The 16,835-nt window shown below is 40.9% G+C and overlaps 1 protein-coding gene across 3 annotated transcripts in view; it reads right to left on the bottom strand.

Annotated features, from left to right (window-relative positions):
- lyst (lysosomal trafficking regulator) overlaps positions 1-16,835 on the bottom strand; it is a 360,509-nt gene that overhangs the window by 156,603 nt on the left and 187,071 nt on the right. For all 3 annotated transcript variants that reach the window (XM_043680014.2, XM_043680023.2, XM_087978632.1), the window contains 2 exons: positions 15,862-16,012; positions 14,708-14,878 (listed from right to left, as the gene is read on the bottom strand). In XM_043680014.2, the coding sequence (XP_043535949.2) occupies positions 14,708-14,878; positions 15,862-16,012 (322 nt within the window). The remainder of the gene's footprint in view (positions 1-14,707; positions 14,879-15,861; positions 16,013-16,835) is intronic.

Genomic DNA, 16,835 nt, shown 5'->3' with positions numbered 1-16,835 from the left:
AAGGAAGACAGTTACAAAGAAGAACAAGAGAAATCAAGAACAAATGGTGGACTGAAAAATCCAAGGAGCTGCAGCACCTTGCTGATAAGCACTACACCCAGGGTTTCTTCAGTATCACCAAGCAAATATATGGACTCAACACCCTCGGCCTCAAAGCTGTAGAGTAAGGATGGAGTCCTTTTGAGAGGCAGCGAAAACATTAGCTGTCAATGGACAGAGCAGTTCAAAGTCGTCCTAAACTGCCATATAATCGTTTGCAAGGATGGGTGAGAAGAAACCTCCCCCAATTCTCCAAAGATGACTGTGGACTCCCACCTGGTGTGGCATAAGTGAAGCCGCCATAAAACTCATGAAACTGGAAAAGCCACAAGAGTAAATAGGATTCCAGCAGAGATTTAAAATTTTCGGGGGGGCAGAGACTATTCCTGATGAAGGGCTTTTCCCCAAAATGTCGATATTCCTGCTCCTTGGATGCTGCCTGACCTGCTGCGCTTTTCCAGCACCTACACTCTTGACTCTAATCTCCCGCATCTGCAGTCCTCACTTTCGCCTATGCATCTTCTTGATCAACTGTTCCCGAAAATCTGGGATGAAGAAATCCTTGCCGATGGGATGCTACCATTGCCAACGTCTTTTAGTAAGGAGATGAATTTGACTGTGGGAACTTCTGAAGAATCTCCCCACACTCCATTGTTGGGAAGATAATCATCCAAATCCTCACCAAGAACTTTCTTCCAGTCTGAGAAAATCCTTCCTGATAGCCAGTGTAGCAGGTTGTAAGTTTGCTCGCTGAGCTGGTAGATTTGTTCTCAGATGTTTCATCACCATGCTAGGTAACATCATCAGTGAGCCTCCGATGAAGCACTGGTGTTCTGTCCCACTTGCTATTTATGTGCCTGTTATGGTGGGTGATATTACTTCTGGTTCCTAATCTGAGAAGTTGGTAAATGAAGTCCAAATCACTATGTTTGTTAATGGAGTTCTGATATGAATGTCAGGCCTCTAGGAATTCCCGTGCAAGTCTTTGTTTAGCCTGTCCAAGGTTGGATTATATTGCCCCAGTCAAACTGGTGTCCCTTTATGTCTGTGTGTGTATATGGATACTAGTTATAGTTGGTCATGTCTTTTGGAGGCTAGTTAGTGCTCATGTATCCCAATGGCTAGTTTCCTGCCCATCAGTCCAATGTAGTGTTTGTTGCAGTCCTTGCAGGGTCTTTTGTATGTGACGCTCGTTCTGCTGGTTGTTGGTAGGGGGTCCTTGAACGTCATCAGGAGCTGTTACAGTGTGGTGGGTGGTTTGTGGGCTACCAAGATGCCTAGGGGCTGGAATAGTCTAACTGTCATCTCTGAGACGCCTTTAATATATGGCAGGGTGGCTAGGGTCTCTGGGCACGTTGCCTTCTTGTTTAGGTCTGTTGTGTAGGAGTTGGTGGGCTGCACTTATTGGGTACTCACTGTTCCTGAATGCACTGTATAGGTGTTTTTCCTCGGCTACTCATAGTTCCTGGGTGCTGCAGTATGTTGTGACTTGTTTAAATAATGTCCTGATGCAGCTCCGTTTTGTGGGTGTTGGGATGATTGTTCCTGTAGTTTAATATATATGGTTTTCCTGTAGATACCGGTCTGCAGCTCTCCATCGGCTTTCCGTTCTACTGTGACTCTAGGAAAGGGAGTCTGTTGTTGTTCTCTTCCTCTTTGGTGAGGTTTATACTGGTAAGGATGTTGTTTATTCATTTTTGGGTTTCTTCTAATTTGTTGCATTTTGTGATGACAAAAGGTGTCATCCACATAGTAGACGCAAAGCTTGGGCTGGATCATGGGAAGGGCTGTTCGTTCTAACCTCTGCATAACTGCTTCTGCTAAGAGTCCTGATATTGGTAATCCTATAGGCATCCCATTGATTTGTTTGTAGATCTTGTCGTTGAAGGTGAAGTGGGTTGTGAGGCACAGGTCTACTAGTTTGAGGATGCTGCCCTTGCTGATGGAGTTGATGCTGTCAGGTGATTGTGTCCTTGCTTTGTCTAGTAGTAAGGCTAGTGTTTCTTTGGCTGGAGTGATGTGAACAGGGCCATCACATCGAAGGTAAACATGATTTTGTTATCTTCTACCTTGGTATCTTTGATGATGTTAAGGAATGTTTGGGTGGAGTGGATGGAATGGCTCGAGTCTTCTTCTATGCTTGTCTTTCAAATTGGTACTCCATTAACGATGGACCCCATTTACCAATCTCTCAGAAAAAGAACCGGAAGAGATATCACCCACCACAACAGACCAAGACACATAAATAACAAGCTGGACAGAACACCAGCACTTCGCCAGAGACTCACTGATAATCCTGAAGAAGGGCCTGTGCCCGAAACGTCGAATTTCCTGTTCCCTGGATGCTGCCTGACCTGCTGTGCTGTTCCAGCAATAAAGTTTCAACTCACTGATAATGTTCCCTACAATGGTGACAAAATGTCTAGGAACACATGCTAAATTGCCTGTAATGTTAGGTGCATTAGTCAAGGGTGAATGCAGTGAAATGGGTCAGGGTGGGTTGCTCTTCGGAGGGTTGGTGTGGACTTGTTGGGCCAAAGGGCGTGTTTCCACTCTGTAGGGAATCCAATCTAAACAAAATCCACCAGCTCAGCGAGCAAACTTACAACCTGATCCACAACCTGAACTACAAATCTTCCCTAAAATTGCAACCAGCGTAGCTTCCGAACAAACCGTCGGATTTGCTCTTCTCAGCAACACCAGAAGTAATGCCAGAAATACCACCACCCATTAATCAATCTGATCAAAGATTTTGACTCAGTCAATCGGGAAGAACTTTGGAAGACCCAGTCAGAAGCCAGTTGCCCACTGAAATTCATCAACATTCTCCATCTCATCTACGTTAAGATGCTGGCAACACAGGAAGGAAATAGAATGATATTCTGAAGGGAGAATATAGGAGGTTATGCAGAAATTTAAGAAGGAAGTCCTTGAGGGTAGTAATATCTGGATTACTCCTGGTGCTATGAGCTAGTGAGGGTAAGAATAAGCTGGAATCTCTTCTGGGGTAGAAACAATCTGTATAAGGAGGACCAATTGCATGTGAATTGGAAGGGGGATAAAATACTGGCAGGGACATTTGCTAGAGCTGCTCGGGAAGTTTTAAACTAGTAAGGGGGGGGTGGGACTCAGGGAGATAGTGAGCAAAGATCAGCCTCAGTCTGGTACAATTGGGAAAAGGAGCAAGTCAAACAGTCAGAGCAGGCAGGACAAAGTACAGAAAGGGGTAAATTAAACTGCATTTATTTCAATGCAAGAGGCCTAACAGGGAAGACAGGTGAACTCAGGGCATGGTTAGGAACATGGGACTAGGAGGAGGGAAGAGTTGTCTTTGATTAAGGGATAACATTACAGCTGTACTTAGGAGAATATCCCTGGGAATACTTCCAGGGAAGTTACTTGGGTGGAACTGAGAGATAAGAATGGGATGATTACCTGATTGGGATTGTACATAGACCTCCCCTTCCCCCCCCCCTCCAATATTCTTGGGAAGTAAGGCAGGGCAAGTGACTGAGGTGTCAGTGGTGGAGCAACTTGGGGCCAGCAACCAAAATTCTGAGTGTTTTAAAATACAGAGGAACCTCGATTATCCAAAAGAGGTGGGCAGACACTATTTCATTCGGGTATTTGATTATTCGGTTAACTGATTTCCTCTGGAACTCAGAGTTTTCTGGTAAGTCTGCTCCCAGTTCAGGAGACTCTTCAGCAGCACATTACGCACGAGTCCCATGCTTGCCCCCACAACCCCATCCACCCACAGCCCCCACCTCCAACTACTCACCCCCCACCCCCCTATCCAAACCCGCCACCTCAACCCACTGTCCGATCCCAGTCCTCGCCCCTGCCCCGGCCGACCAGCTCCCCACACCCCCCTCAATCTGCCTCCAAACACCCACCCCGGCTGACCCGCCTCCGTCCCCAACCCCCAGGGCAGTCAGACTGTACACCGACAGTAAAACTGCTGCTGCCTTTGTGGGGTAAGTCTTCAAATAGCGCGTGCGCAAAATTTTTCCTGCAACATTTTGACATGTTCCACCTTTGCCCTGTACAGGACAATGTTGGAGAGATTATCTGGGGATGGCGGTTTAGGGTTCACTCCTGTGTAGGACTCCAGGGAAACTGGGCGGGGGAGGGTGAGGAGAGGAGAGGGTGGGAGGTCAGTCATTTTGAGACGGTGCCTGGACTATATAGGACTGTTCTCAGCAGTGTTTCAGTGAGTCAGTTTTTAATCATTGTACCTGTAAACAGAAGACACGATCAGGGTTGAAACAACTCTTTGACATAATGTTTGTATCGGGATCTTAAGATCTCCTTTGGATAATCAGAAATTTGGATAATTGATATTCAGATAATCGAGATTCTTCTGTAGTGATGGAAAAGGATAGCCTGGATCTAAAAGTTAAAGTTCTAAATTGGAGGAAGGCCAAGAACTTTCAAAAGTTGATTGGGGGCAGATGTTTACAGGTAAAGGAACGTTTGAAAAAATGGGAAACCTTCAAAAATGAAATAAGAATTCAGAGACATTATGTTCCTGTTAGGGTGAAAGGCAAGGCTGGTATGTGTAGGGAATGTTGGGTGACCAGAGAAATTGAGGGTTTGGTTAAGATAAAGAAGGGAGCATATGTCAGATATAGATAGGATAGATCGAGTGAATACTTAGAAGAGTATAAAGGCAGTAGGAGTATAGTTAAGAGGGAAATCAGGAAGGCAAAAAGAGGACAAGAGATAAGCTTTGGCAAATAGGGTTAAGGAGAATCCAAAGAGATTTTATAAATACATGAAGAACAAAAGGGCAACCAGGGACAGAATAGGACCCCTCAAAGATCAGCAAGGCAGCCTACGTGTGGAACTGCAGGAGATGGGGGATATACTAAACAAGTATTTTACATCAGTGTTTACTACGAAGCTGGATCATGGAAGATATAGAATGTGGAGAAATAGATGGTGACAAATTGAAAAATGCCCATATTACAGAGGTGGTGGTGCTGTTTGTCTTAAAATGCATAAAGGTGGATATATCCCCGGGACCTGATCAGGTGTACCCTAAATATCTGTCAGAAGCTAGGGAAGTGATTGCTGGGCTCCTTGCTGAGATATTTGGATCATCGATAGTAAGGTACTAGAAGACTGGAGGTTGGCTAATGTGATGCCAACATTTAAGAAAAGTGGCTGCCGGGAAGGGTAAGTTTTCCCACATAAAAAGGGACTTTCTTCGGGAGTTGGGCCTCCATTTTTACAGTGCGGCGAGGAGAGAAGGTGGAGAGAAGCGAGGGCTGCCGGGAAGGGTAAGTTTTCCCACTTTTCCTGTCCAGGAGCAGCGGGAGACACAGTGGAGGTGGAGACCAGGAGTGTGCCGGGAAGGACTTAGTATATATTTGGGCAGTGGCTAAATCCAAGATACTACAAATGTAGTATCTCCCGCCACCCCCCCTCCTCTAACTGGAAGAAAAAGACTCTGTACTGTAAGGCTTTTATTTTTTATTTTTCTTTCTTTTTCATATATAAAGTTAAGCTTACAATGGCAGGGTACTTCAGACCTGTAGCATGTACCTCTTGCTTGATGTGGGAGCTCAGGGAAGTGGCTGATGTCCCTGACTCTTACATTTGCAAGAAGAGTGTCCAACTGCAGCTCTTGTTTGACCGCATGATGGCTCTGGAGCTGCGGATGGACTCACTGTGGAGCATCCGCAATGCTGAGGTGGTCGTGGATAGCACATTGAGTGAACTGGTCACACTGCAGGTTAGAATTGCTGAGGGAGTCAGTGGATGGGTGACCAAAAGGCAGAAAAAGAGTAGGAAGGCAGTGCAGGTGCCCCCTGTGGTCATCTCCTTCCAAAACAAGTACACCATTGGGTTGCTGTTGGGGGAGATGGCTCACAAGGGGAGGGAAGCAGTTGCCAAGATCATGGCACCATGGCGGGCACTGCTAATCAGAAGGGCGGGAAAAAGACTCGTAGGGCCATAGTCATAGGGGATTCTAGTGTAAGGGGAATAGATAGGCGGTTTTGTGGCTGAAAACGTGACTCCTGGATGGTATGTTGCCTCCCAGATGCTCGGGTCAGGGATGGTGAATAGCCAGTTATTTTGGTGCATATAGGCACCAACAATATAAGTAAAAAATAAGATAAGGTCCTGAAAGAAGAATTCAGGGAGTTGAGAGAAGTTAAAGAAGAGGACCTCAAAAGTAGTGACCTTGGAATTACTACCAGTGCCACGTGCTAGCCAGCGTAGAAATGAAAATAAAATAGGCAGGATGAACACGTGGCTTGAGGGATGATGCAGGAGGGAGGGGTTCAGGTTTGTTGGACATTGGGACCAGTTCTGGGGAAGATGGGATGATTACAAAATGGACAGTCTACATCTGAACTAGACTGGAACCAATGTCCTTGGGGGAGATTTTGCGACTGCTGTTGGGGAGGTTTTAAACTAATGTGGCAGGGGGCTCGGAACCAGAAGAGAAGACAAGTAGACAGTGAGATGGAAACTGGAGACTGTAAGAATCATGAAGATAGCATTAATAATGGGAAGAGCAGGCAGAGAGCAGACGAAGGCAAAAGAACTGGTGGCCTGAAGTGCATCTACTTTAATGCAATAAGTATAGTGTGTAAGGCAGATGAACTTAGGACTTTGATTGGTGTCTGGGAGTATGACGTTATTGCAATCACAGAGACTTGGTTGAAGGAAGGGCATGACTGGCAACTAAATGTTCCAGGATATAGATGCTTCAGACAGGTCAGGGAGGGAAGTAAAAGAAGGGGTGAACTTACACTGCTGGTCAGGGATGATATCCTGGCTGTGCTAAAGGAGGACACTATGGAGGGCTCGGGTAGGGAGGCATTATGGGTGGAGCTGAAAAATAAGAAGGGTGCAGTTACACTGTTGGGGCTGTATTACAGTGAGCGAGGTAGAAGAACAAATAGGTAAACAGATTATGGAAAGATGTAGAGGCAATAGGGTAGGGGTGATGGGAGATTTTAATTTTCCCAACATTGACTGGGATACACTTAGCATCAGACGTCTGGATGGGGCAGAATTTGTAAGAAGCGTCCAGGAGAGTTTTCGACAACAGTATGTCAATAGTCCAATGAGGGAAGGGGTCATATTGGACCTGGTATTGGGGAATGAGCCAGGACAGGTGGTAGAAGTTGCGGTGGAGGATTTCTTTGGGAACAGTGACCACAATTCTGTACGTTTTGGAATACTCGTAGATAAAGATGAGAGTGGTCCTAAGGGAAGAGCACTAAACTGGACCAAGGTCAATTATATCAAAATTAGGCAGGAGCTGGGAAATGTAGATTGGACACAGCTATTTGAAGGGAAGTCCACATTTGATATGTGGGAGGCTTTCAAAGATAGGTTAAAGATAGTGCAGGATAGGCACATCCCATTGAAGGCAAAGGATGGGAAAGGCAAGATTCGTGAATCATGGATGATAGGAGAAATCGTACGACTAGCCAAGAGGAAAAGGGAAGCATACATAAGGTCCAGGCAGCTAAGAACAGAATGGGCCCTGGAGGAATATCGAAAGAGTAGAACCAGTCTTAAATGAGGCATCAGGTGGGCTAAAAGGGGTCATGAAACATCTTAAGCGAGCAGAATTAAGTACTAATCCCAAAGCATTTTATTCTTATATAAGCAGCAGGCGGGTAACTAGAGAAAGGATTTGTCCACTAAAGGATAATGAAGGAAGGCTGGGTGTCGAACCTGAGAGAATGGGTGAGATTCTGAATGATTACTTTGCATCAGTGTTCACTCAGGAGAGGAACATGATGAATCTTGAGATTAGAGATAAAAGTTTGATTAGTCTGGATCACGTTGACATAAGTAGGGAAGATGTGTTGGTAGGCTGGAGGTTATTGAGGTGGACAAATCCCCAGGACCAGATAGGATCTATCCCAGGTTGCTGAAGGAGACGAGAGAGGAAATAGCTGGGGCCCTGACAGATATCTTTGTGGCATCCTTAAACACAGGTGAGGTGCCGGAGGACTGGAAGATTGCTCATTTTGATCTCCTGTATAAGGGTAGTAGGGATATTCCAGGTAACCACAGACCAGTGAGCCCGATGTCAGTTGTAGGAAAGTTGCTAGAGAAGGTACTGAGGGATAGGATCTATTTATATATAGAAAAGAATGGGCTTATCAGTGATAGGCAACATGCTTTTGTGCAGGGGAGATCATGCCTTACCAACTTAATAGAGTTCTTTGAGGAAGCGACCAAGTTGATAGATGAAGGAAGGGCTGTTGTCGTCATATACATGGACTTTAGTAAGGCGTTTGATAAGGTTCCCCATGGTAAACTAATTAAGAAAGTGCAGTCACACGGTGTGCAAGGTATTCTAGCTAGGTGGATAAAGAACTGGTTGAGCAACAGGAGACAGACAGTAGTAGTGAAGGGAGTTTTTCGAGGGAGAAAGGTGACCAGTGGTGTTCCAGAGGGATCAGTGCTGGGACCACTTTTGTTTGTGATATACATAAATGATCTGCAAGAGGGCACTGTTGGTATGATCAGCAAGTGTGCAGATGACACGAAGATTGGTGGAGTAGCAGAAAGCACAAGGGTCTGTCAAAGAATACAGGAGGATATAGATAGACTGGAGAGTTGGGCGGAAAAGTGGCAGATGGACTTCAATCCAGACAAATGTGAGGTGATGCATTTAGGCAAGTCTAATTCCACAGCAAATTATACAATGAACTGAAGAACCTTGGGAAAAGTTGATGAGCAGAGAGATCTGGGAGTGCTGGTCCATTGTGCCCTGAAGGTTGCTGCAAAGGTGGATAGAGTAGTCAAGATAGCATATGATATGCTTGCCTTCATCGGATGGGGTATTGAGTATAAGAGCTGGCAGGTGATGTTAAAATTGTACAAGACATTGGTTCGTCTGCATTTAGAATACCGTGTACCGTTATGGTCACCACATTACCAAAAGGATGTGGATGCTTTAGAGAGATGTTTTACGAGGATGTTGCCTGGTATGGATCGTGCTAGCAATGAAGAAAGGCTGAGTAGGTTAGGTTTGTTTTCATTAGAAAAAGGAGATTGAGGGGGGACCTGATTGAGGTTTACAAAATCATGAAGGGTATAGACAGGGTAGATAGAGATGAGCTTTTTCCCCAAGGTGAAGGATTCAATAACAAGTGGTCATGCTCACTAGCAAATGATTGCTGATGATGAGCAGAAGGATTACTTTAAGAACTGTCTTCCTCTCCTACCTCAAGAGATTATATCTGCCATCTTCCACTATTCTTACCACCTGACAACTTGTACTTCTTTATTCCCCTTCCATTGTATAATACCTTTGACATAACAGATTGTTTTTCCTATGATCAGGAATATTTTTCTCACACGTTACCTCACTAACCGTCACAAATACTTTGGATGGACCACTGAATTACACTTTCAGAGGTTTGCCTTGTAATGGGACTGATGATATTTCACCTTCCACCTTCTATCTGCCAGCACTTTCATTTTCACCTGTGGAACTTTCAAATGTTGCTGTGCTACATGTTCCTGTTCTTATACTTGCTCCTGCAAGTCTTTCGAGAAGGTTGAACACAGAGTCAATATTGAAGATTCTCTTTCTGGTTCAAGAACTTCTCTCTAATCAATTTTAATGAACCTCTTAACTCATGACCATGCAGTCAGTAGATTTGAGGAATGTCTAGTAACAAATAGTAAGAAATGTAATCTTTTGTCCCAATTTTGTGGGCATTTATGACAGTATGCCTTATTCATGGCTTTAAGAGTTTGATGGTACCTCTTCAAAGTGCCCTGTATTCTTAGTGATAGAAATACAGACATTGAAAATATGCATATTGACCCTTCAGCCTCTTCTGCCATTCAATGTTTTAACGGCTGTTCATCAAACTCAATAATGTGTTCATGCTTTCTCCCTATACATTTTGGTTGCTTTAACACCCTCCTCAACTACTAAGGATTTCCTGGAAAATTTCAGGCACATTTAGAACTCTGGTCAGACTGCATTTCAATGGACAGTCCACAATGAGTGGAAAAATAATTTCACTGCACCTTTGAACAACTAGCTGTATGAATTACATGTTTACCAATGCCTGCACCTTCTGTATTCCTATATGCCCTCCCATAGGAACATGCTACTTGCAATGTGTCCTTACAATATCTGAGCAGTTCCAGTATTTGATGAAATTACATCCATTCTTCATTCACAGTCTGAGGGGGTGTCTCCACCATCAGTACTTTGCTCTTTGATCTGAGATGACCTTGGAACATTACCAGCCATCTATTTCGTACCTTGGCCACTTGCCTCCTTTCATTCTCCCATCTTCTATCCCTTTCAAATTTATGAGGGTGGAAGTGAAAGGGTTTTATTTTATGGATTAACTCAATCATCAATTATTATTGATGCCTGTCTTGCAGCTGCAATCTTTAGGTCCTCAACAAGGATTCTTATTTGAGAAGGAAGCAACTTCCTAAAATTCCTCTTGGAGAATAACCTCCCTAACAGCTAACACATGGTTTCAGTTTTTAACGCTCTATCCACAACAAAATTATATTGCATAACTCTTTCAGATTTAATATAGACTGCTCAAACAGTTTCCTCAACCCAGAACCCTTCCTATAATCCTCAGAAACTACTAATTCATGGCCAATATAGTTTCCTTTACAGTGTCATAATCCCGTGAAATTTTATCTGACAGTGAAGCATAAATACTTAATGGTTTACCTGCCAACTTCTTCTGCGTGAGCAATTAACCCAATTCATTTCTTTAGCCATTTTCTCAAATTACATGAAGAATACCACCACATCTGTTTAGTAAAATTTGGCAGGACCTATGCAAACTTAAATATTACCTCACTGGACCTCACATTATGACTCAGATTCTCCCCTCCAAGGGCCTGCATCATTTTAAAATTATATTTATGGTCTCTTGCTTGACATTCTATTTGCAATTCAAATTCAAATTCTTTCATTTCCATTCCACGCCATCTTTCTGTCCTTTCCTTGTTTTTTTCTTGGTCTTTTTTTTTGTCATTGCCAGTTTCTTCATTGTCTCATGTTCAAGGTGCTTTGATTGTAACTGAATATTACCTGATTTTGATAAGTCACTATCCAAAATACTTGCCCTCATTTGAATTTCCTCCAAGTCCCATGCTGGTACCTTAAATATCCTTGCCTTTCTGGCTCTGCCAGACAACGTTACGTCCAGTTTACTAATCAAGTCAAACATTCTAGGTTTTGATAATTTCCTTAAGACTGCTTGGAACAACTCTGCTACCTGTAGGAATGTTTTGCTGTTTCCAGAACCATGCCTTAAGTGCAATATAGAGCTTGGTGCATGCCTTTACCTGTGTATTTTACTAATACTATACCAAATTCACATTGCTTAGAGGCATTGCATTATAACTAGAACTCCATCAATAAACACATTGATTTAGACCCTATCTACCTTCCCTTTTAAAAAAAACAGAAATGACATCACTCACCTTAAGAAACCAAGACCTATAAATAGAGAGGCAGGATATACCATCAGCGCTTTACCAGATACTCTCACTAATGTTACCTAGTATGGTGATGAAATGTCTGATAACAAACATTCAAGCTCAGCGAGCTAATTTACATTCTTCTCATTGCTTGTGTTTTAAAACAATCCTGGATGAGTCTCCAAACTTTGTCACAACTCACTGGGGTTGAATGCTGGAAATTAAGCTCTGCTATTCCACAAATCATCACAAAAGTTAGATTTTTAAAGTAGGACACAAAATTCTCCAAGTTAATCAATTTCTGGACTCTGGCTGAAAGCACAGACCATTTTCCTGTACTTAAGAACTATTATTTAGTATAAACAATTAGAATATAATCACCAAACAAACAGTAGTAATCCATCAGTAACAGAACTGATTAAAACTCTAATTCTTTTATAAACACATCCTTACATACTGACAGATAGACATAGATAGGGAGGAAACATGAACGGAGGGAAAACTGGTAAAACACTTCAATAGATTTTGTTCGCAAGATCTGTTCAGTTAGTTCTTATTAATCAGAACATTTCTCCTTGGCCTTCTTTTTCTAAAAATCTCCATTGGTTTGCAAGAGGCACAAGGTGGCTGATTCACTGATAAAAGGTCTCTGACCTATCAACGGAAAGTCACAACTTACAATAACTCCTAAAGGAAGGATAAATAAGTTTTCTCTAGATTTACTAACTCCTGGTCGAATGGTGGTATCCTGACATCTTGTTCCCAACTGTTCAGTCATCTGAGAATCAATTATATAATTGTTACCAGACAAAAGTTAATGGTAACAAGTCACTCGTCATAGTCAAATCAACTTCTTGTTGCTGAGCAAAACTCCACCTGTAAACAACCCTACCGCTCCAGTTTGTCTGAAAATATTCACCTTCAATTACTGCTACATGACTGTCAGGTTACTAGTTTTTCAAAACATGCAGCAATCCTTTAAAATATTGATTTTAAAACTGTTCCTTCTTATTTCAACCCACAATTTTAAAAAGCACAAAAAAATGGTAAGAGACAGCGCTTACAATTGACAGTGAGAAAAAGGCCATATGGCTTATTATCCCTGTGCTATTGCTTTAGTGAGGTTATCTAATTTAGCACCATTGACCTGTACTACTTCCCTATTCCTGAAACATTTCCCCCACAACTATTCATTCAATTTCCTTTTGAAAAGTACTGCCGTATCTGCTTCTACCATTCTTCCAAGCAGTGCTTTCCATACCGTAACCAACTTGTGAAAAAAGTTCTCCTTCATATGGTTCTTTAGGCAATTATTTTAAATTTGTCCCCTCAGCATACTGACCATTCTGTCAGTGGTAACAATTTTACCTATTTGCCCTATCAAAATCCTTGGTGATTTTAAAATCTCCCCATAAAATTCTCTTCTGTAAGGAATACAAACCTACATTTATGAAATCCTTGTAACTTCAAGCATTCTGGTGATATCACCATCTTGAACCATACCTTCAACCACATCATTATTTTCTTTAAATGTAGTAAAATATATAGAAATGGCTTCAAGAATAGAATTCAATTTGTAAAACTGATGGCATATCTCTGCTTATTTGTTGAGAACTTAAGTACAACAAATATGCTCCCCTGTTGCATCAAGCCAGTATAACTGAATCAGAAGAAAACTTCAGAAATTCCCATGCAATGGGTTATGGAGAGCAAACGTATGCTTTCCTAGATACGCAAGAGTGAAATTAATTCAAATCAGTACAACATTTAATAGGTAGAACTAATTACTTCAGTGGACTAGATTGATTTCATGCTCATTGGCTGTATTCAATATCATTACAACCAGGTCTTTAACATCACAACAGCTGATGGAATTTAAATTCAATTAATTAACCTGAAATTGAAAGCTAGCTTCAGAAATGGAGTCCATGAAACTACCATCAATTGTCATAAAACCCATCTAGCTCAAATGTCTGAGGGAAGAAAATCCACTAGTTTTATGTGGTCTGGCTTACACGTGAATTCAGGCCCACAGCAGTGTGTTTCATTCTTAACTATCCGACAAAATGGCCTCGCAAGCTGCTCAGTTCAAGGGCAATCAGGAATGGTATCAAGATTCAACTTACATTACTACTGGATAAGTTGGATCCCAGACTGAAACCTGGGTTGAAAAATTATATTTTATTGTGTTTTAGTATCATCAAGATGGTCTCTCGTTGAAGCATAAGCGTGCAATGTTATAGATTTTGTTTTAACAAAAATAGTTTCATTAAGCAAACAAATTAAAAATAAAAAAATAAACCAAGCTATTTACCTATAACACAAACTCAACGAATTTAAAATACACAAAAATATAATTCCGTTAATCTCAAAACATTCCTTTACAAATCCCCCCCAAAAATCCTTTATATCCAAAAGTACCCCTTTGAGAGTACTCAAACCAGAAGAAACATCTTTTCCTAACACACCAGTAGATGCAAGGTAAATATGATATTAATACCTAGACTGGAGACAGTGATAACTTCTTGCTGGAGCAAACATACACCTGCACTTGAACGTACTCAGCTTCATGTAATCTATTCAGTGTTTTGTCCCAGCATTTCTGTTTTTGACTAACTCCTTACTCAAAGATAAATCTATTTTTCTACATACTCCCCTTTACCATGGATGCGTTTATAGGATGCTGCTATATTGGAAAAGTTGATGATTAGTAGTTAAATAATGTATTATTTTGTTAAGTATTTCAGTAGAGTTAAAGTTATGCCAAATCTTTCTTTTGTTTGTATTTTAACTATGCTGTAAGAATAAAGTGTGTTTTGCTTAAAGCCTCGTAGTGGACCAATCAAATCACATTTGGAATACAATATCTTACACTTGCCTTTGAATACAAATAGTATTTAGGGTCTAGGATATCTGCTGGATATATTTTGATCAATAACAGAGATAGCTGTAAAAAGAATACTGTGGCTACAGAAATACTTACAAGTTAATAATTAGCTTCAGATACACAGAAAGCCTATATGTCATCAATAAACATCCTAACTTAAAATAAAAAATCAGACACTTTGTATTATTATGAGCAACAAATTCTGGCCTTACTAGTAATTCCACATCTCAAAATAATTTTTTAAATTTAGAAGATCAAGGTAGTGATCAAATGGATGCTCATAATTATTTGATAAGCTACGTATAGAGAACCAGATATACATACCTTTGTCCAGACATCCAAAGTGAAAGCTTGCCATGAATACACTTATTTTCTGAGTGCTGGACATAGGTTAATGCCAAGTGCTGCCACCTTCCTGGGGTTAGAATGTTTTCTTGTGACTCAGCTTGTGCCAGCAGGCCTGGTTTCAAGTCATCATTTGGATCAATGCAAATTCTACAGGAAGCAAGTAATTTTAGTAATTGAGAAATTGCAATGTATAATTTAAAGAAATATTACATTGATATCAAGCTTTTCACATCTTAAGGTATTCTCAGAACAATTTACAACCAATTAAATATTTCTGATGTGCAGTCAGTGTCAGGTTGGAAACCTGTCAACCAATTTTTAAACAGCAAGCTTCCACAATAAGCAATGATAAAATGAGCCAATAAATTGCTTCAATAATTTTGGTTAAGAAATAATTATTGGCCAGGAAACAACTCTTGTTCTGTTTTGAAAAAGTGCTGTGGAATCTTTCATATTTGATTGAAAGGGGAGACTCGGTGTAACATCTTATCCAAAAAATGGTGCCCTATCAGTGGAGTACTCTCTCAATACAACACAATATCTTGTGTTCAAAGTCTTTGGAACGAGGCTTGAATCCACAACCTCTGACTTACCCTTATTGCCATGATCTAAGCTTAAACAATACATGAACCACAATTTTCATTGCTAGAATAGCACGTTATAGTCAGAAACAAAGTAATAAATGAACTCTGCTTAAAACCATAGAGAAAGAGAAATTAACTACACTGCATTGGTATTCAGGTCAACAAGAAAATAAAGATGAATTTAAAATGGTTGGTACTAATTTTAACTGTGCATACTGGAATATGGATTTTGTAATCTGTTGTGGCAGGACAATTTGAGTTTAAGTTTCACACTGCTGTCTGTCCTAACACAGATCACTTCCACGAAGCACAAAAATTTGTTTATGGAATAATACCATATGCTTTATAAAGATAAATAGCTCTAAACATTTTAGAATAATATAATTCAATCAAAGTGATCTAAATCCACAAATATTTTTAAACTTCCATTGCTGAATTAAATAAAATGTGTTGAAATGTTTTTATAACAGCAGCAAATTTCTTTCACCCATATTGATAATAGAAACAGACATCCTGTATTATATTTATCTTCATTCAGTACTCTACCTGAATATAAAGCCACCTATGTTCAAATCAGCCCAAACTTGCAGCATGATTTCTTTAGACCCCAATGAAATCACATGGAGGCACCCATCTTCAACCAATTTATCACCACAATTCGTAATGTTGCCACAATCTAAGCCAGCTGTTTTCTCATCTAAAAAATAAAACAAAATTATTTATTTGCATCACTCGTGTCATGACTGAGCACCAGACAAGAATGTACATCATGTGATCATCACAGCTTCTGAAAACTACTGCAGCTTTCCTTTATATGGTGAGATATAACAGAATAAAATAATATGGGCATTTATTATAATCTGAATGCAAGCTAGGCCTATGAATTCCTCTAATGCTTCACCCAGTAGCAGCAATGTGTACCAATGACAAGATGTTGATGAAAGTGCAAGTAGCAGCAGATACCAAGAATGGAATCACTGACATCAAGTTACCAGCTGGGAGTCACACTCAAATGAACAGTGAGAAACAGGAATATAAAGTGTCAGTGCTAGCTCAATGATTATCATTTGAGAGTTAAAGTCCCACTTTGTACTTCTTTGAAGCGTCAGCCTAAGAATTCATATCTCAAAGTGAATGCAGCATTGCCAGAGATACCATTTAGGATAAAGCCTCAACCTGAGGTCCTATAAACAGTCTTGGTAGACCCCAATGATTCCTGAAGAAGGGCTCATGCCCGAAACGTCGATTCTCCTGCTCCTTGGGTGCTGCCTGACCTGCTGCGCTTTTCCAGCAAAACATTTTCAGCTCAGACCCCAATGACTACATTACATATTTTTTTTAAGAGCAAGGAACTTCTCCCTACTTTCCAGGATAATATTTATCCCTCAAATAAGATGAAAACAGATTATCCAGTGATTATTACTTGGCCTTTTGTACAATCTTTATTGTACACAAATTGGTTGCCATGTTTCCGGCAATAAAACATTTCAAAGATACTCCACTGACTACAAAGCACTTCA

The sequence above is a fragment of the Chiloscyllium plagiosum genome, unplaced genomic scaffold (assembly GCF_037043375.1).
Source record: "Chiloscyllium plagiosum isolate Xiang-an unplaced genomic scaffold, Cpla_swu_hap1 HiC_scaffold_3, whole genome shotgun sequence".
NCBI classification, from domain to species: Eukaryota; Metazoa; Chordata; class Chondrichthyes; order Orectolobiformes; family Hemiscylliidae; genus Chiloscyllium; species Chiloscyllium plagiosum.
Note: the sequence above shows the minus strand (reverse complement) of the source record. Positions and strands in the feature narration are given on the sequence as shown.